Source organism: Leptosomus discolor, chromosome 2 (genome assembly GCF_034619465.1).
Source record: "Leptosomus discolor isolate bLepDis1 chromosome 2, bLepDis1.hap2, whole genome shotgun sequence".
NCBI classification, from domain to species: Eukaryota; Metazoa; Chordata; class Aves; order Leptosomiformes; family Leptosomidae; genus Leptosomus; species Leptosomus discolor.
The window spans coordinates 73,107,168-73,129,113 of NC_141392.1; the positions used below are offsets into that span (position 1 = coordinate 73,107,168).

General features: G+C 41.8%; 1 protein-coding gene across 2 annotated transcripts in view; it reads right to left on the reverse strand.

Annotated features, from left to right (window-relative positions):
- Positions 1-21,946, reverse strand: part of NT5DC1 (5'-nucleotidase domain containing 1) — a 153,892-nt gene that overhangs the window by 13,410 nt on the left and 118,536 nt on the right. For both annotated transcript variants that reach the window (XM_086461285.1, XM_086461284.1), the window contains 2 exons: positions 7,751-7,869; positions 6,755-6,913 (listed from right to left, as the gene is read on the reverse strand). In XM_086461285.1, coding sequence (XP_086317411.1) covers positions 6,755-6,913; positions 7,751-7,869 — 278 coding nt within the window. The remainder of the gene's footprint in view (positions 1-6,754; positions 6,914-7,750; positions 7,870-21,946) is intronic.

Genomic DNA, 21,946 nt, shown 5'->3' on the forward strand with positions numbered 1-21,946 from the left:
CTGCTGGAGAAGCTGGGTAGCTGCAGCACAGACCGCAACCCAGCCTGGACCTCCTCCTGGGAGAAAGGAGTCTCCTGGTGCTGGATGGAATAACTGCGAAGATCGCATCATGCCACCTGTGTTGTGTTATCTGTTTCTGAGCTGAGGAATGAGTGAGGACAGAGCTGCAGGATCCATGGAGAGCTATTCAGTTGCCTAGCAAATTGTGAAAAATTGATTTTTTTTTCATATATATTTTGAGACAACAACATGTAGACTCATTATGTTTTAAAGAAAGCATTAAAGCAGCATTGGGAAAAGGGATTTTTTTAGCAGTTCATCTTGGAACCTGCTATATATTGCCATGAGCAGCCAGAAAAAGCTCCAGGAGGCCTCTACAGAAAGATGAAAAAATGGAAAACAAAACTGTGAACTACACTATAGAATATCTGTTAAAGTCATTTGCGTGCAAAGTATCTTTTCAGACCAGCAAAGCATAGAACAGATACCCTAGCATGTGCCTCCAGATTCATGAACTTTTGTACTTCATTTTCCATTTAACCCCCTTCTTAATAGTTTTGAGAATCTGCTGGAATCATTTGTGTTTATGACAGAAGTCCATGGCTTTTGGTCACAAGAAAGCTGTTGATCCAGCCAAACAGACCACGTCAGTAAACACAGAGCCATTCTTTTTGTGATTCTGCTTAACAGTTTTTTCTCTGAGCATAGGTGGGGGTGAGGAGGGAAGCATTGATTTTAACAAATATAGATATTGGTTTCTGTCTTCTGATTAAATAGGTTGGGAAAAAAACCCCATATCTTTTGTTTCAAAACTAGCAGTTAACTTAAGAGCTCGGCTCTTTTGTGGTTATTTTTTTTTGCCTCACACACAGGGACAGCACTTTTTTTTTTTTTTTTTGCCAAATCTTATCTTTCCATGCAAATCCTGGGACTTTACCTCAGTTATAATTAAATGTAGATGCTATGCTGAATTAAAATCTGTCTGCCAGCTGGATGACACATGCAGAAAACTCTTAAGGCTGTTCCAGCTGTTCAGAACAACAACCCCAGTACTGGCCCACACAAGCACCTGCACAAGACGGGACCTTGTTTATTGATGAGAGAAAAAATCTTAGGCTTCTGCTTTTTGAAATATATGATTGGTCCAACAGGCAATTCAAATTGCAATGTAAGGAGTTTAACTGATTTTTTTCAGAGGTCTGATTCTTTGAGTGGGAATTTCTTCCTTGTTAAGGAGGAGGGAGTTACATTTTGGATTTACAGCCCAAGCCCTTAATAAAACCAAGCCTGGTTAGATATGAGAGTTGTCTTCAAGTCACCTGGTAGAAAACTCCCATCATTTTGCTACTGGCTAATCTCCACGTGACAACGGTGTTTTTGGTGATGATGCTAAATCCTGCTCTCAAATCTGAAAAGAACTGTCAAAACATTGCCCACATCCTTTGGATGCACCTGACATCACTACCCCTGCCATCCCTAACTGCTGCCTACAAGATGTCCATATCTCACCTGAAGCATATATAGGCTGCAACAAAGAAGACATTGCATACCATGAAGCCTGGTAAAAGTCCCCTGGCAACATCGCTACTGCTGACACACGCCTGGAGACACACATTCAGCAGTGGGGCCGAGGAGCTCTGGAAGGTACACCAGCCACTCCTGTAGTCCCCAGACGTGGGGTTTGCTCTCACAGCAGGACAGTAGGTCCTGGGAAGTGCTGAGCAATCCCCCTTTCATATGCAAAACCCCCAAGTGTGCGGTTTTGCTCTTAGACATGTTGGTCAGACAGTAGCAGGTCAGATGTTGATTGTGTCAGTTGAGGGTACAAAACCTCAAAGACTAGGTCTAGACTTCAGTGAAATAATGGTAAGAGCTCTCCTCAAGTTCCAAGGCTTTCTACGAAGTTAAACCACCTGGAATACCTACTATCACCTTTGCTTTATTAACTGCAGACAAATAGGGTCTGTTAAGGAACAGACAGAATCTGTTAACAGGACCCTTGGGTGACACTGATGACACTGATTTGTCAGCTCAGAAATGGCCTATTTACAATTGAAATAGGCAGGGAGCTGAGCTCTGAAGTTTTTCTACATTTGGTAAAGAGATGAAAGAAAGAAGGACATAAAGGAGACAGGAGTAAAAAGTCAAGCTGAAAAAACATTGTACATGCAGAATATTAGTATTTTTAGATGGAGATTTGCCATCTATGCCATCAGTGTTGTTTAATATCTTCATTAATGATACTGACAGCAGCATTGAGTGCACCCTCACAGCAAGTTTGCTGATGACACCAAGCTGGGTGGTGCAGTTGATATGCCAGAGGGAAGGGAGGCCATCCAGAGGGACCTGGACAGGCTGGAGAGGTGGGCCCAGGTGAATCTCATGAGGTTCAACAAGGCCAAGTGCAGGGTCCTGCACCTGGGCTGGAGCAACTGCCAGTATCAATACAGGCTGGGAGAAGACATGCTAGAGAGCAGCCCTGTGGAAAAAGACTTGGGGCTACTGGTGGATGAGAAGCTGGACATGAGCCACCAATGTGCAATTGCAGCCCAGAAGGCAAATCGCATCCTGGGCTGCATCAAAAGCAGTGTGGCCAACAGGTCGAGAGAGGTGATTCTCCCCCTGTACTCTGCCCTGGTGAGACCTCACCTGCGGTGCTGCGTCCAGCTCTGGAGCCCCCAGCACATGAAGGACACGGACTTGTTGAAGCGTGTCCAGAGGAGGGCCACAAAAATGATCAGAGGGCTGGAGCACCTCTCCTGTGAAGACAGGCTGAGAGAGTTGGGGTTGTTCAGCCTGGAGAAAAGAAGGCTCTGGGGGGACCTTATAGCGACCTTCCAATACCTGAAAGTGGCCTATAAGAAGGCAGGGGAAGAACTGTTCACAAGGGGTTGTAGCAATAGGACGAGGGGTAATGGTTTTAAGCTAGAAAAGTGTAGATTTAGGTTGGACATTAAGAAAAAGTTCTTTAATATGAGGGAGGTGGATCACTGGAACAGGTTGCCCAGAGAGGTAGTGGAAGCCCCATCCGTGAAGACATTCAAGGTCAGGCTTGATGGAGCTCCGAGCAGCCTGACCTCGTTAGAGAGGTCCCTGCTTATTGTAGGGGGGTTGGACTAGATGGCCTTTAGAGGTCCCTTCCAACCCAATACATCCTATGATTCTACGATCTTTATACCAAACATGGGACACTAGGATTATTTTATTTTGTACTGTATCCTGTATCCTGCGTCCAATATAACGGATGGTACTGATGGCTGTATGCTTTGTGCCAAGGTGGTAACACCATCCCCAAGTCTTAGTGCCAGAAAAAAACAATGCTCAAAATACAGTTTTGCTGGCATAACTGCAAGTATTTGAGGTGTTTCTGCCAGCACAGCTGTGCTGGTCACAACAACCAGGTGTCCCTGAATAACACAGCCAAGCTGAGTGTGCAAACTTGCCACTGGTCTTTTGCACAGAACCTGCCTCCCACAAGTCGTGCAAATATAAAACATTTCGCCTGTGATCGTTACAGCTAAACTTCAACATGGATCACTATAAGCAGACTTCCTTCAAAATAAAATACATTTAACTTCAGGATATTGCTTTAAGGATATGGCTTTAACTCGCCAGGCTTCACAACAGCCAACCAGGTTGTTTCTGAAAATACTGTTAGATTTGTGTCAAACAGCAATAAAGAGACAAACAGAGCCAAAAGGCACAGAGTAATTAGCCCTTGTCTCAGGTCATGCTGAGGGAGTCAGGGAAATTCAGGGGGTTAAGGGCCTCGACCTCTCAACCCACCAGCCACTGGGCAATACTGTAAAAAATAGGTTTTCCTTCTAACTGCAAAAATGTCATCTATATCTGCCAATAACTCATTTGATTTCTGCTCCATTCATTCCTATAGGTTTTTAAATGCTGACTAGCTCCTCTGTAATCACTTCCCTCGAAATCCTGGGACAAATTCCAGCTTTTCTTCGAGTTTTCATTGATGGAATTGATCACACATTTAAAGAACAGAAGGCAAAAACAAAGCCTCCAGCCAAGCAAACAAACCCCCAAATCTGGGGGAAATCTCGTTTCAACACAATGCTTGGTATTTTTTCCCCTGCATGTTGCAATTCACTTAGGAGACGAGTAATTGCATGAATAGTTTTTAGTTTGCTATTCTCTTGCTCATTTGGTTATGACTCATGTACTTGAAAGAACTGCAGATGTTACCATAATTTTACAGTTGTGTGTTTCTGGCTTATATCATGCATTTAATTGAAGAGAAAAGACAAAAAAATGCTAATGAAAATGGAAATTACTAGCCTCCCAGTTTGTGTATGAGGAGGTTGTTTTCTTCCCCTCTCTCTGCTAGTGATGAAATACTAGTCAAACAACTGAAACCAGTTGTTTGTAATTTCTTTCTGAAAGATGCAATTGCAAATCAGAAGTAGTGCTTTATTTCTTGAATAATATTTTGTAAAGACTGATAGAAGGGAGGATTGCATCTTGTATTAAATATTCAGTCCCTCTCTGCACACGCAGCATGGCATGGAAAATCTGCAATAGTAGTGTATTTTTTTCATTGCCGATGAGTAAGGCTGATAAATAAGACTAAATCTAATTTGTTAGTGCCTAATTTTCCAAAAACACCTGACTTTGTACAATCCTTTGAGTTGGCTTTTCTCCCTTCTTAACCAAAGGGTTAACGGGGGAAGTTGATTAGGGGAATGAAAATAAAACTCCCATAGGCCTGTAAAGGGAGTCCCTTTGAACCAGTCCTGTTAAGTTAGTGGTGTCCAGTCAACTGCAGAGATATGGATATGACCTGTTGTTCAGACTCCAGTGAGCAGCGTGGTAATGAAATAACACCACTGACCTGCCGTGGCCCCCCTCGTTCAGATTCCTTTAATCAACGCAATTCATTTCTCCCTTGCTTGCTTGCTGTCACTGGTAGCGGATGTAAACCGAACAGGGGTTGTGTGTGGCAGGGGTGATGTCTCCCCGAGATACTGCAATCTCTTATCAAGAATACTACAGCACCAGTGAAATGTCAAGCACCTGTCTAAAAGTCTCAATTTCCTGCTTGATAACTGCAGTGATAGAGAAGATGTATCTTGTGAGCAGTCGACCAGAGGTACTGCAACAAGAGAAATCCAAATCGTCATCAAGGGCTTAGAAACGCCTCACTCATAACTCTTCCTTTGTACTTCCAGGAGAAGAAACATGTTCTGCCTGTCTGTTTAAATACGTGTGCTTCAAAAGCATGTATTGAACATACTTAAGAAACCATGATTGAATAAAAAACCCCAAACCTTACAGAGATGCAAGTTCTATGCAGCAATGCAAGAGTCTCCAGTCAGAGAATGAACAAATTTATGGAGGAGAAGGAGTTATTTTTATAGCATTAATTAATAAAATCAACTACTACTCACTCTTTCTTCCTTCCACGTGCACACACACACACACACACCCCCTGCCTGCTTTTTTACTGAGAAACACATTTTTCTTGATAGGAGACTTGAGTTTGTTTGACTTAATTTTTGTTTCTTCTATAACCCAGTAAAAAGCCTAAACATTAATGATTACATTTCCTTATTTCAGTGACTGAAATGTCCTTGTCTGACCTTAGTTTAGAAATCAGGATAGAGGGGAAATTATTAGATATGTCTATTAAAAAAGTAGAGAAATAGATGTCACACCTATATTGTTTTAGTCCCATTGAAGATACCCTTTCCTCCATAAAAACCAGGGGCTTTAAAAATGTTTCTTAGTCAGATTAAAAACATCTTTAAAAGCACCCCACAAAAATCTTCCTATCTGTATGTTAACTTTTTAATCACAAAGAGCAATTATTAAAAAAAAAAAAAAGTGCTTTTCAAAGCCAAGTGAAAAAGCACATATATCTCTCTGCAATTAGACAAAAATGAGCTATTTATTTAGGAACGTAAGAAAAGAAGAAACACTCCAAACAGAGAGTGCAGCTGCACTGTAGTTCCTGCATAGGACACGCTGGAGGTACAACACTGCTGCATCGTCCATCCGAGAGCCATTCCCCGTCTGCTTTGTTCTTCAGCAGTGGAGAGAAGGATAAACCATAGTAAGCTTCCACCTTCCGTGGGAGAATTAAAGTGTGGCAGTTGTGCTAAGGCCCTGCTTCCCAGCTGCGATCAACATGAAAATCACATTATTTATCTGAGGTAACTATCAGTAGTCTGCACTGGACCAGACTTCGAAACACAGCTGTCACCAAAATAAACAACCTATGAGGGAAGCAGCAAATTAAAAGTTCTTTGTATATAAGGAAACCACAAGCAAATTGTATTTCACAGAGAAAGAAAGAGAGCTTTAAAGCAATGTAATAAAAATTCCTCTGTGTTTACAGTTTGCCATGACGTGCAGGGAAACTTCATGAACTTGGCAGAGTTCACGTGCTGGACTTGTGATAAGTGGCCATGAAATTTCTCCCTGTAGGACGGAGGGCAAGTTCTTGTTACTGAAAAGGGGAAGACTATGTTTTTTTGTTAAGGGAAAGCACATACAGCTCTTTTTCCAAGATCTGTGATTCAGCTCTGGGTAGAGGCTCTGTGTCACCCATGCAACGCTGAGCTGGGACAGGATGGCACCCTCCTGGTGTGGCCAGGAGGATATGTCTGTGAGGGATGCTGAGGCTTTCATCAGCCTAGTAAGATAAGCAGGCTTGTTCTTAGCACAGGTGGCATGAGGCTTTTTTGTAAGTTACTGTCTTCTGTTCCAGGAAACATCTGCAAGGAACCCTTACCTCATATTTTCCTTTCTTTTCCAAGGGCTCAGATTCAGTCTCCACAGGCACTGCAACTTTGTCCCCTAGAAGCTCCTCTAAGATGAAGACAGTTTCCCAGTTGCTATAGTGACGAGCTGGGAAAATATCTGAGTGCATGCTGTCACCAAAATAAACAACCTATGAGGGAAGCAGCAAATTAAAAGTTCATTGTATATGAGGAAAACACAAGCAAACTGTATTTCACAGAGAGAAAAAGAGCTTTAAAACAACCTAATAAAAATTCCTCTGTGTTTACAATTGGTCATGACACACAGAGATCTTATTAATGTCACAGTTTGGGGTTTTATCTTCAGCCAGATCCATAAGGAAAAGGATGGCCCTGCACACCCTCCTCACTCTCACCCTCCAGGGGCACTGGATGGGGATGCCTGGCTGGGACTGGCACAGAGGAGACCACTGAGATTTTTGATGGACAGAAATAGCCTGCCAGGAAGCAGTGGAAAAAACTACCAAGAAAATGCACTAAAAAACGTGAATGGATTTTGGACAGCTTTGGAAACAAGGGAGAACATGGAGCATCTCTCAGTGACTCAGAACTCTTCTGTGCCCAGAGGGTAGTTTACCCACTAGGGAAAATGTGGTCCCACCGTCTTCAGTGGCATTTTCACCCATCCAGACCTGTAATTAAAATAACATGATCCTAGTTTTCACTGATGACACCTTTAAATCTATTCGATCTGTTTCCTCAGGGAGATTGTTTATTTATTGATTACAGTCTGATTCTTCCCAAAGCTGCCAAAATGCATGACCATGCATACAGAATAAAATATCTATTGATAAGAAGACTAATATGCTACTTCCAGTTATGGACTGAAGTCTATTAGACAACAGCAAGCGTAACCAGAACAAAAATTTGTGAACGATCACATCAATAACTTTAATGAAAGCTTGTCTGGTGAATTTTAGACTCAAACAGGGTATTTTCAGAAAGATTTACTCTCTCTTATAACATACCTTGGGATCCAACTTGCCAGTCATCTTCTTCAGTAGTTCATAAAGCTGGATAGCATTACCTTGGGAATACCAGCCGGGCTTGTCCAGTGACAGCAGAGCCTCCTGCTCCTCGTCATTCTCTGAAATCACCAAGCAAAATCACCTACTGTCAGTGAGAGCAGCCCATGCTTCTGTATTCGTGAGATGTGTGAGAAGCTGCCTGTGAACAGCTTGACGGAATGGGCCAACTCTTCATGGCCAACTCTCCATGAGGACAACTTTACTCGGGCCTCTCACTGGAGGTGGAGAGGGCACCGCTCACAAGCTCATTCCTGCCGTGCCTGCAGTGTACGTTACATTGGGGGGAGGAGGAGGAGGTTCACAAGCAGGTGGGCGAGCAGTGGGGGAGGCAGGGGGGAGGCAGCAGAGGGAGCAGCTCTGGGCACAGCTCCAGGTGTGGGGAGGGGATGCCAGCTGCCTGAGTACGGCCTTGTGGGACAGCCTGCCGTTTGTCAGCCTTGGCATTTTTTTTTTTCTCTTTTTTTTTTTTTTGGAGATGTTTTTTAAATTGAGGGCCTTATGGACATGGTGTCCCACCACCCCAGCATTCTCCTCAGCCCCAGGCAACCGGGAACGCAGGGAGTCAGCAGTCCCTGCCATGGCAGCACTTCTTCCCTGTCTGCCCAACATGCCCGGCAGTACCAGCACCGGAGCAGCCGCAGGGACTTGGTGGGTGGCGGCAGACAGTGGGGCAGTCACCTGCTCCCCAGCTTCCCAAGCAAAACCCTCCCGTAGTTCTCCGCACCCACCTTGCATCTCACCTGCCCGTTAGCTGGCTGCGCTTATGCCCGGCAAAATTTCAATTTTTGTACTTCACATTTGATTTAGTTGCTTTTATCTCATCGTTGTCTTTATCTCATCGTGGATTTTTTTGGCAGGCTCTCTCGCCAGGCAGTGCTCAGGTGGTTGGCTTCACCCCCCATACCCAGAGCTGCTCCCCACCACCTTCCCCCACTGCTTGCCCCCTCTGTCTGCACACCTCCTCCTCTTCCTCCCCCTAATACAATGTGCACTGCAGGCACGGCAGGAATGAGCTGGCGGGCGGTCCCCCCTCTGCCTCCCGTGAGAGACCCCTTGCTGCCAGGTGCTCGGGGCTCCCCATGGCACTGTGCAGAGCTCTTGCTGGTGTTCAAGGGCTTTGCAGAGCTTTGCGTGTGGCAGGGAGGACCGGCGGAATCTGCTGACCCGTGTAGAGTTGTCCTTGCACACAGTTGTCCCCTGTAGAGTTGTCCCATGGAGAGCTGTCCATGGAGAGCTGGCCTCAGAGAGTTGTTCTAGACCCCTTTTTAGCTTCTTGCTGGAGCCAAAACACCAGCCTTAGCGAACCGATAAACTGGAATTTAATCAGGAATATTAATTTCTGTCTATTGATGCGCTTAAAAAGGGTGATTTTGTTATTCAGTCTCAATCAAACATGTCTTACATTCTATGCTAGACAGATGGGTTAGAAGCCAATACAGTACTCTGATCTGACTTCAGTGTAACACCAGGACTTCCATTTTTCTCCTGTTTTATAGAATTTTTCAAAGTACTTAAAATGTATTGGGAAGAAGACTAAGACAGAACAAACTTAATTTGGTTAGAGACTGCTGAAAGCTGGAATGCAGATTTCAGAGAACAGTGAAATGACATGACAGCTTTATGTTTAAAAGCACTGAAGATGTACATGGCATAGTACGTTGGTCCTTGAAAGAAATAAAAAAAGAAGGAAAAAGAAGGAAATAGGTATGTGGAGAGAGGCAGTAAATCATTCTTTAATATTATGAATCTAAGAATTTGAATAAACACAGGATTTATTCTCAGACAAAACAATTCTATATTAAGGATGTTTTATAAACTAGGAAAAACCAAGGAAATTCAAAGTTGACATTAACAATTCATGTAGAACTCGTGTGGAAATTTCTTTCCTTTGTTCTTCTTCAGAAACCTAACGATAAGTACGATAGCATCCATTAAAAAACCTCTTAATTTCCTGACTTTTAAAATACTTTTGACCAAACAACTTTTGATCAAACAGAAGTTGTCAAACTTCAGCAAATTTGTTTTATTTTCCCTGTATTTTTAGACATATTTGTAATGCTGGCTGAACATGTAGACACAATCTTCCAATAATACGGACGTAGAAAAAGAAACTTATGAAAACAACTCTTTTGAGCTGCTATCAAAAGTTTCTTGACATCTGTGAAGGTTTGTATAGCTATCGTTGTCTCTCCATTTAGTCAAGCAGGAAAATACTAGAGAAAAACGGGGCTATTATGAGAGGGATTTTCAGGATAACAACACTGCATTTGCAAATAGGTGCCCTGTGTATTATAGCAGCACCAGAAGGCTCCAGCAAAGAACAAGACCCTCCTTTGCTACCTCCATGGAAAGACAGTCCTGACCGAAAAAAAATCACTCTAATTACAAGGTAGAAGATCTCTCACTCTGTGAGATCTATTACTGTCACCCCTAGCAATGGGATTCATCTCACTTAACTCGGTACATCCGGAGTTTGGGCTTCTACTTTACAGTTACAATCTGAACTAGTTGGCCAGGCTCCCTCAGTAGGCAAAAAGAATGCTCAAGAAGCACTTTTTAGAGGTGCCATCTCTGGAGAAGGAAAAGATTTAATTAAGTTAGGAACTTTGCTTTTAGGCAGTGAAATGACAGGAAATTTCGAAGCCTGGTTTCCTCCTCTATGCTTGGAGGCAGCAAACAGCACTGAGAAGTCTAATTCGTTATAGGAATACCTTGATTTTGGAAGCAGCTTCAGAAATCTGAGGAGTTAGGAAAGGTCTTTTATAATATTTGCGTTGTAGGGTTACAGGGATAATGACTCTGAACTGGCAAACCTTGACTCAAACCATCTCATATGGCTGCTTGTGCTCACACTTCGAGGGGTGACCGTGTCGATTTTACTTCTGTAATCTGAAGTGCAAGGAAATGAATCGTGTTTCAGTTGCACCATGTCATTAATGAGAAGGGTTTCTAATCCACTTACACTTTCCCTGTGGCAAAATATAGTCAAGAAAATTATTCTTTAGCTCTGGCTGTTAAGACCTCTTCTAATAGTTCTGATATGTAAAAATTGACACACAACAACTTAACTCATTAATGACATCCTTGACTCTGGCCTTATATCCTTCAGATCGCAGCTACACGACAGCCCTGAAGAAATCTGCAAATTTCCTGCAAAAATGCTGCATAAATGTGATTATGATAGCTCCTAATATATTTTAGATATTCCAGGCCTAACACTGGCTACACTCAGATTAGAGGAAAACTGCTGCTGACCTTCCTTCCACGTTGCTGTTATTGATTCGTAAAAGTTCATTCAAAGGTCAGAAATGCTATAAATATTCCTTCAGCAGGAAGCAACACATATATAGGCGGAGATGCTAATGCTTCAGGTCTTACAAAGCTGGGAGGAAAAGGAGACATCCTGACAATTTCAAACAGACTGGATAACCAAAAAGAATTTCTCAGATGATTTAGATAGAGCGACTTGCTTCCTTCTGAAGTCTAACATATCACTGCAACCTGGATTCCTGGCTGTAGACTGAAAACGTGTCACAACAAGAAACATAAAGGTAGCAAGCAAGTAAAATGAAAAGAATTAAACCCAGAAAATCGTTCTATTAAAACACTTAACCCAAACCTTAAGAGTGATTCAGAGCAATTTTCCTGAGGGGAAGTTACTCTTCCTTTTTGAAAACAGCAACAAAATCTTGATTTATGCTGGGACAATGTTAATATCGCTGGAATGGCAGTTTGCATATTGCTGTGTCTAACAGCTTGGGAAATGTTTTCAGATTCAGGAATGTACTCCGATCACCATTAGCAGATACGTTATTTTTGGATAAACCAATTCACTAACAAGACTCAATATTCTTTTTCTTGTGAGAATTTTCTTGTCTGCCTTTAAATGTGCATTGCAGGTTTAAAACATGGGCTGAGGAACATCTGGCTTCATTCTGAATGAACATGCAAAAAGTAATCAGTGATGCTTATTCCCATTCAAATGACAAACTGATGGTAATGTACTTTGGCACGGAGTTGCTCGTTGGGAAAGACTCTGCACAAGCTTGCTTACTGCCTCCTGGTTTGCTATCCATTTATGGGCTATACCTGCTGAGATGGAAACCTGAACACATGTGGTGCTGAGGTTGTGTCCACAGGGTCTGAACGTGGAGCTCTATCCCTAACCTGGCTGGCGTTTATGCTGTTAAACCCCAGCCCATGGGTCGGGGCTCTCGTTTGGGAAGCCTGAAGTTAAGAGTGAAGCTAAGAGGTGAGGGTGAATTTATGCTCTGACAGTTATTCACCTATACTCAGCCACACCTACACCGAGGTTAATTTTCATCAGCTCACCATGCCTGAGGCCATCACCCCGCGCTGCTCCGCTGGTTGGGTGCCCTACGGCGAGTGTTGGTTACATGCCGGGGCAAGGACCCGCGAGTGACTCACCCAAGAGCCCGAGGACACCTTGCACCTACCTGACTGGGCACAGACGGGAGTAAGAAAGCAACTCCAAGGGCCCGGAGGCCATGCCAGACGAAGTGCATGGTTTAACTGCAACGTATGTACAGCTCCCCAGCAGCCCCTTCTTCTGCCTTTGTAGTGTTCCTGACAGCCTTTTACTCATTTCCATACAAATCTGTTAGACCCGCTATTAGGGTTACTGACATTTTTTATTCCTTTCAGCTGCATAATAGAATGAAAACATGCGGTGACCCTGTGGCTGCTGGTGCCTCTACCTGCTCCTGCCTCTTCCCACCATGGGCAGCTCCTGTGGCCTCTCACCACGGGCAGGCGCTTGGCGCAGGCAGTAGCCTATGTGTTTAGCACACTGGAGCCCTGGTTACCGCCTCAGGGGGCTACTGTAAAACAAGTACATTTTATCATCCACAACTATCATACTGATATGCCTCTCTGTGATTTAAAATAATGTCCTTTCAGGCCCTGAGGGCATTAATATAAAAGCTGGGTTATGTTCCAGCCTGGCTTGCAAGCACAGTCTGATCCTAGTTGGCATTTCGAGCTCACTTAAGAAATACAAACTCTTTTCCAGAAGGGTACCTGGGGCAGGAAAGCACATAGTTTTACAGTTGAGACAAAGTGACCTGCATAAGTAAAAGCCTTCTGGTTCCTTCCAGTTGTAAAGTTAATGAGGCGGGATGACCTAAACTGCAGACTTCCCCTGTGGGCATGCTCTCCATGAGGCAAGCAAGTACTCACAAGCTTGCTGGGGGTAAAACTTCATACCCTGTGGGCACACTTCTGTAGGGCAGCACCCCAAATTCCTACATATAGACCAACCACTTTTGCTGGGTGGTTTCCAGGATTCACACAGGTATTACTATGTGTTTCACCATCCCTGAATTACTTTGTGCCCTGGAAGCAGCTGTGAAATCCATCTGCCCTGACACCTGCACCAGCGCTTGCCAGGCTCCTGTCTGACTGGGCGACTGCAGGGAAGTGATAAAGAACAAATTATTCCCTTAGCATGGTGTGCTGAAATAAAGGGTTAAGGCTTCCCAAAGTAACTAGTGATTTTGGCCATCTCCATTTTTGGCTGTGCAATCTGATTTTTTCAGAAAAAGCCTGAAGATCAGCTCCCATTGCTGCCCGTGCATCATTCTGGTGTCTTCAGGGTGGCTTATGGTTGGTGAGACAAAGGCTGAAACATTCAAAATAAAAATTCACTTTTGAAAACTGGAATGTGATTTTTAATTTTACATAGGCAGTAATACATCTTTCTTGTGCTCAGCAACCCCAACATATATGTGCTCATTCATATGGAGAACTGCCAATATTCCAAAAGATCACCATAGATAAAGCTGAGAAAAATACAGATACCTGTGAAAAAAATAAACTATAGTTGCTACTTATTCAATTACCAACACTTCCTTTTCTCATGATGGACTGCTATTCTTTTGTCATTTATAAAGCATGGTAAGACCAAGGTACAAGTTAGCGTACTTTCAAATTGCCCTGGGCATATAAGAACCAAGACTTCTTCAAGATGAGGGGAAAAAAAAAAGTTTAACACTTTTAATTTTACTTAAACCTTTGCAGTTTTTATTAAATTTGTCTTACTGCTAAGGATTAATTGTGTCAAGCAAAAGGATATGGAGAGACAAGATTGAAGTTTTACTTGTTTGTAAGAAAATCAGTATTTCCTTTAGACAAGTCAGCAAGTAAGTTTCTTTAGGAAGTTTAGATTACTGTATCACAGGAACTGAAAATAATAGCTCATTACAGATTTAGTAATTTGCTTTCAAATCCATCAAAGCATTAACTTTATAACTTCCCAGGAACAGTCTGGCTAACGAACGAAGTGTTTCTATGTAAAACATTGATATGACGAAATACAAGCAAAGCCTTTTTTCCTTGGAAAAGGAAAATAAATTTTTTTGGAAAATGATTCATCTGAAGTTTATTTTTAAACGTAGTTCATGTGCAGATTTGGTGAAGCTTTTACCATAATCTTATTTAATTGTATTTATAATTCAGAGAACTTATATTTTGTAAGGGTAAGAGGGACATAAATACAGAATTTAACTTCTTTCTTGCATATACTTTGTAAATTTGTTTTGTTTGGTTTTTTTTTTTTTTTTCCTTTTAATTGGGATCTTTGGAGAGGTACAAAATGGCAAGACAAGACGTAAATTCCATTCACAGAACAGTTTTATCCTGGGCCTCATCAGTTTTGCTATAAGGCTCCAGAGCCTTATAAATGAGTAACTTCCAATATCCAGACGAATGTCCCCAAATATCAATATTAATACCATAGGCATTCTAGAGATCTCTATACAATTATGGAGAGAGACAGGCTTTTCCAGAAAGCATTTTAAATTCAAGTAAGCTAGGAGAGGTATAGTAATTGTGAAAAAAATTTACATAATCTTTTCAGGAATATGCAGTTCAGTTCAAGCAACTGTCTATAACCTTTCTTAGGAGGTTGTGCTCCACTGCCATACAAAAATTTGAAGAGTGGATGGAAGCAGAAGATGGAGGGAAGCACAGGAGATGAGATGAGGGCCACCAGGCAGTTCTGACCTAACCTGTCACTTCAGAAAAACGTCTCAATTAATTTTCATAATTAAAAGAAAACTGAGACATGCGAAGCATCTTCTTTGCACTGTGTAGACTGTAATCTCTCAGCTTACCCTAACCCTCTAAGTGTCTATAACAGCACCTACTGAAATAAGGCACATTGGAATTTGCTCTTGGATCATATTCTTCCACACTGAAAATTGATACTGCAGTGTGGTGGGAAAAAACTTCCTGCCATTCATTTACTTTGGCCTCAGACATTAGAAAAAAAAAAAAAGAAAAAAAAAGAACAAAAGTTCTTTAATCCTCAGTTCCAGAAAGACTAAGAATTTTTTCCCCCTATATCTTAATACTTCAGGTATAAAATAAATTACATAAACTAGAACAGGCCATTTGATTCTGAACAACCATATCTCCACAAAGCAATATATGGAAATGCTGCAAGGGGCCTCTGTTTTTTATTTCTTCAGTTCCCTAAAATATGTTATTTTAAAGGGCATAATAATTGCGAAGTAGACATGAGCACGCATAGTTATTGCACATACTCATTTGCCTGGAATACACAATAGACATTTTCATTAACTTTTATATGAAAACTATTTATATAGCCAAGTGGAGTTACTATTTATAAGAAAGCTCTGTTCTTTTTTCCACACTTACTACACTATCTAAAATCCTTACTTGAATTTTATTGATTAGTTCTGTCTGAACTTCCAGCTCTCCAAATATCAGCCACTTCTGATGAGTGCAGCTTCACATCAGCTTTTAAAGACTAACTGCAGATTAAAAATTCCACAGGTAAATGTAATTTGGGAATTAAAAAAATAAAATCCACCCAGCCTTCTGCCTGTTAATAACTGTATAAGCATTCCAGAGCTGCAGAGAGCAGTTAAAACCTTGCTCAGACTGTCCCTCTGACTCAGTAAATAAAAAAGAAGGACCCCACCCCAACCCACAACAGTTTCCTTAGCACAGCGCTGCTGCTGAGCCCGGCAAGCACAGCAAGCAGCTGCGAGAGCATTCCTGGAGAGTGCAGAGGCCTGGCCACTGGAGCCCAGGCATCCCCCCACAGCCGTGTGGAGGTTAAAAAACTCAAACATGTGTTTTTCCTGTCTGAAAGGAGGAAATTCACAAAATGAGAGAAGGGTTCTGGCTCCTGTTGACCCAAGACTTCTTTTCATCACATGGTAGAAGCAAAGCATTACATCACACACTTAAAAACCGCAGCGATATTAAAACCTTTTAAATATGATTGTCAGGGAAGAGACTACCTTGGCATTGCTTCACATATGTACCTACATTGGTAGGTTATTAATAATACTTAGCAGTTCAAGTAATAATACAAGAAAAAAATCTTTATTTATAATCAGAATATGACGGCATTAAATATTTAAGGATCATTTTCTAATAAAAACCAAAGAAACTCCCCTTAATGGTTTAAAATCATAAATATGACAGAATATCAAACATACCAGAAAAGAATAAAATATGAAAAGAATCAAAGTGGGTGGTCATGTTCAGTAGCAAATAAGACCTTTTTGTCCTGGTACATTTTCTGCCTTATATTTTGTTTCCCTTTGCTTAAGTGAATGTTCAAGAAGAAGCAAAAGACAGTTTGGGACCTAACACTGACTTTAGTTTCAGAGAATCTCCCCTTGGAGACATAGCTCTGTTCATGTATCATCAATGAATCCCAATGGGGATTTTGCAATCTTATTGCAATAAGGAGGACACTTAGATGCTTTTACTATATTCTCTACTGTATTTGATATTATTACTATCCCTTCTAGAAAAACAAACAAACAAGACTTAAAAAAATTGGGGTTGTGCAGTGGCCCCTTGCCACGAGCAATTTGCACATTAGAGTCCATCACAGAAAGCCTTTACCAGAAACTGCTAAAGAAAGAAAATGGTTTGTAGTTGTGCTGGTGAGTAATTAGGTTACAGTTAAACAGGAGAAAAAGAAGAACATAAACCAGGAAACCTCCCCAGACCATGGGTGTGCTGGGGTGCGGGCCAGCTGGGGAGCAGGATGGCCAAGCTGCAGCTGGCTCCTCGAGTGTGTGTCTGGCCAAGAGGTGTGGGGGAGCCGCGCCCGAGGGCACCCTTGGAAAGGGTGCTTGCCCTTGGGGGCGCAGCAGGGAAAAAGTATCCCAGTGCAGCTAGTGTTCGAAGGGATCGTGGCCGGCTGCATGGCGGGGAGGATGCTGCAGCCATGCTTTGGTCTGGGTTAGTCTGGCTTTTGGGGCGGGGAGTCACCAGCTCTGCTACAGATTTCCTACCTGACCTTAGGTGTTTTGTATGTAAATAGAAGTGTTTAAGCCTCCACACACCAGAAGTGCTATGAGTGTAAATATATTAAGGTTCATGAAGTATCTCAGTACAGTGGCAACAATAGCCACTAAATAGTGGCTTAGGAGGGTAAAGTGAGATGAAGACGAAAGAGGTAGAACTGGATTTATGTGGACTGGATAAAAGAACAAGTAACTGCACTGTGATGTTGCTCAGGCCATGAATGTGGAGATAAGAGACAGTTGGAAAACATCTCCTGGGGGCCAGAGAAACGAAGAAATATTTTCACCTTCTTTCCATCACTTTGTGCCTCTTCTGCCCCTTTGCAGCTTCTGTCTATGTAAGTTGCACACGCCGAGCTCCCTGTTGAGCCTTATGACCTGTGGCGGACGGGGAGCAGAAGGGAAGGACAAGGCATGTGCATGCGACAGAAGACAGAGAGGTGACGGCAAGTTCAGTCTTGAGGTCTGGGGACAACTTCACGGCCCTGTGGCCCACAGTCATGGATGAATTCCGTAGAAGGACAAAGAACGTGACAGGGTAAGAATGACTAACAGAGACTCTGGATGATTTTTAAGGTCTGCTATGGGGCCAGGCATGTCGGGGAACACCAGAATGAAAAAGAACAAGAAACCCTGTTCCTATTAGATCTGTTGAGATATAGTAGAACTTCATATATAATAAACAAAATATAAAATGTTAGGAAATTAATGTTCTAACAAAGAGGAAAAGTTTTTATGCATGAAATAGTCACTGTAAATCTCAGAACAACGTAACCAGGCTGGAGATGGCAAGGAAAAATGAGAACTTCTTTCTGGCAAAGTACATTTAATTACTCTTTGATGGGAAGATCAATATGGAAGATTTGTAGTGATGAGTTTTTTGAAGAAGTAAGAGAGAAATGATCCCTGTGACACTTCCTATAATACTTTTCCAGTTCCTTATCTGTGCATTTCGTGTGGTTTGCAAAACCACTTTGTGTCTATAAAAAAATGTGCTTTACCTTGTTTCTCAGAACCAAGAGCATTGTGCCAGATCTCCGTATGCAGGAATTTCACAGATAAAATCTCTTGCTACTATTATTCCAGAAAAAATAATCATCTTGGAAGGCTCAGCCTTAGTCTGGCAGTATCACAGAGACACCTGGGATCTGTGGACAGTAATAATATATAAAGTGGTTTCACAGCAGATAAGAATCAGGTTAGAATGAATGTGTTTACTAATGAAGAGAAAAAGTCCTGGGGTCACTAATTCTACCTAGAAAAACATGTAACATACATATTGAAGTTTAAGACATCTGGAGTCTTATGTGAAAAAGAAAAATCGAAGAACAAAGAGAGCGAGGAGGAAGACGGCACATCACTTTTACCTTTTCCTGAGCTTTCAGCTTGCAAGAAGCAATTCCCTTCTGAACACCTGCCATCCAAGAAACGTCCAGTTTTGTGTTCTCTGACTTTCGTTGGGTGGGACAGGCTGAGCTGCTGCTGAACTCTGTAACTGTCTAGCCACCTAAGATCTCCTCCATGCACAATAAATCCACACCTGCTATGTGTTGCAGCTCTCCTCTGCCACTAACAGATTTGCCGTTCCCCCGGGTGCTTCATAAACATTAGGTAAGCCTTGGTCTTTAGAAACTGGGAAACTGAGGCAGAGATTCAGTGTCATATCAAAGTGAACCAGATCTCAGCCCAGGCTTTGGTCATGATTTTTCCTTGTGTTCTCAGCTCATTTCTAGGGCTTCCTAAACAGTTCCTTTCACTACTTGCTTCCAATAGCAGATCTGATGCCTGCAGGACAAAAACCAACATGTGCTTTCTGCGAAAAACAATTCTACAGACTAACCTTAATAAAAGCTTGACATTTTGGAAGAACACACAAGAGAACTCTAAAGCTCCTTAATGAAAACCAGCACATACAGATTCATGGAAACTATGCTGAAGGGAAGCTTTCTGCAGCGGTTGCCAGCCCTCGTTCTGCCAGGAATGTACCATACACAACTCTCTATTTTTGCTCTACTATAAACTGCCTCAATCCTAATTTCCAAATTAATGACAAATCATATCACAAGGTAACTCTTTATAAGGTTCTCTGTCTAATCATGTACTTATTTTTGAATCCTACAGAAGAAACAATTGCACAGAGAACAAAGGTGAATAAAACCCCCAACTTCTATCACATATTGCTTATGCATATGTGATCTATATCAAAGAATGTTTTTTTTCCTGACAAGTCATACTGATAAGTCCCCCATGACATAGGTAATCTTTCTTTCTTCCAGAAATTCCCTGTGGATTTTGACAGCTGTTTAAGAACTATGATGTGAAGTTACTTCTCACAAGTTTGCACTGAATCTTAGTGAAGCGGTAAAGTTTACAAAAGTGTATTGACCCATCCCGCAGGCAGTCAGACCTTGGCTGCTGTAGGCATAGGAGTAGACCTGCACAGATCACAGCTTTCTACTCAGCAGGTAGCCTGGTTCTATTCAGTTGCTAAAATACTGGTGCTCAGAGACATTTGAGATGCCCTAAATTCCTCCAGCACCTTAGTCTGAGCTAGGAAGGGCATGAGTCTTCCATAGGTCCTGTGCCACTGCTGCAAGACCTGCTTTGGGTTCCTGGGGGTTCTCAATTAGCACTGGAGGCCTATAATTAGGCAGTGAGTGCAGCATGGCTGGGATTCAGCCCTAGACGCAGAAACATAATGCAAAGGCTCTACAATAGGGAGCACAGCCACTGCAGATCGCAGCACTGAGTCAATGGGGCCAACGTGTTCTGTAGAGTACAGCGTAGGCACTGCTGTTTGGGCAGCTGCAGAGCCCTCCACTGTACAGACCCTGCTGCCTACCTCTTCATTGCCTGCACCAGGAGTTGGCTGAGGAATACCAAATGGTAGCCAGACAGAGCAGTTTCTATACACTGTGGTTTCTGTATTCATTCCTGGTACTTAATTATTTCAAAACAGACCTCTGATTTTTGACACACGGCGTCACCTCTACAATGCAGTCGTGAGTCCATTTTTGTTTAAGGGAGGGGCTTGCAACTGAACGTAAAAAATTAGCTTCTGAAAACTATACACTTCTCTGATACAAGTTTGGCAAGAAGAGAGGCCAGGTTTTGAATGAAACTACCGAGGCTCTAACATCCTACTTACAAACAGCAGTAGAGTCTGGTAATGATCTGCACGAGTTAATAAGCTTTCCAGTGGGACCTTTTATTATTTCGTGGACAAAATAAAATGTATCTGTTTAACCATCTTATATTAAAAATGGACAAAACAGATTGAAAGGAAATATGCATTCTCTTAATGCCAAAACAGCTGCTGACTTGTGCATGGTTTGTTTTCCTAGTGTTCTTTTCAGTCTTCTAATACTTCCAATTTAGCTCTTCTCCCCCAGTCATGGGTGGACACTCTTATGTGCTGGGAAAGAGAATGGAGGTGAAAAGAAATACTTCATACAACCAGAAGTAATATTTAAAAACCTCCCTTCTAGTCTAGAATTCTGGATATTGAATTATCTGTATACAAATTTGCTAGACATTCTGCAGGTATTATGTTATACTAGTCTGAGCTCCTATGTATCCAATGTAAATGAGCCACAAACTACTTATCACTGAGACTACATCTTTATGTTCTCTTCAATAAAGTAAGTGAGCTTACATGTCCCTCAGATGCAATTGCTTAGCCAACCCTTTCAAACTTTCAGCATTTCTATGGAAGTATAAACATGAGAACTGAAGGTATTCTTTCAGAACAGCTGCTACTAATGCTGCAACAAGAGTCAGTGTTGCAAGTCTTGCTCCTGTACGGAAGATATGCATTTGCTTTTGTCTTCCACACAGAATTGGGTCTTCACATTCAGTGCAAAATCTTCTGTAACTCCTGTCTCTTTCAGCATTACACATTGTTAGAGCATTATCACACTATAAATGTGATCCAGTGCCATTCTATGAAGTCTGTTTGCTGAACACAGTTTTGTTTGGAATACAAACTGGTCATTTTGGCTTTGGTTTTGAAAACACAGACTAGGATATGGCCATTCACTTTCTGTGGGGACTCTCTACAGAGAGAGGATGGGGTTGGCAGGCCCTTAGCAGCTCATTCTGCTGTAAACAGGAGCTGCATTTTTGGGATGAATTTGGCTTCCTAAGTGTGGGAGCTTTCCTGCCTTATTTCTCTGGTACTGCAGGTACAATCCAGATCAGACTGTATCATGGTTCCATTCTCTGCTAATATCCTGAAATAAAAGAGAATAAAGTAGCAACACCAGAAGGTGATTACAAAACTATGATTGAGGATTTTCTACAGATCTTGACTTTTAATGACCTCCCAGTCACATGGTGTATGTTTAAATGCAATTATATATAGCTACTCTATTTAACTGACTTTATCTGTCGTTTATGTAGTTATAAATGCTGCTGTTAAAACAACTGTTAGATTTAAATCCTGATGTCACCCCTCCAGCGACCATATTCAAAGCATCATCATGATTTATAGATTTTGCAACCTAGTTCACAGAAATAGGTTACTTGATAAACTTAATTCTAAGTACACAGGCTTGGAAAACTTAAAATAATTCACCATATTAAGAAGGCATTTGACATGCTTCTCTACGAAGAGAGGTTCTTCCATTAAAATTAAACATAAACATGACCTGATTACCAATAACCAATTTTAAGAAATCATTGGTATGGAACTGCCTTCCAAAACAATCAGTTACTCTAGCTTATTGCTTTAAAGAATTTGAAATAATTATTGAATAATTTGAATAATTTCAATATAGAACACATCAAGTTCATAGGTCCAATTCCTTGAACCTGTAAAGGA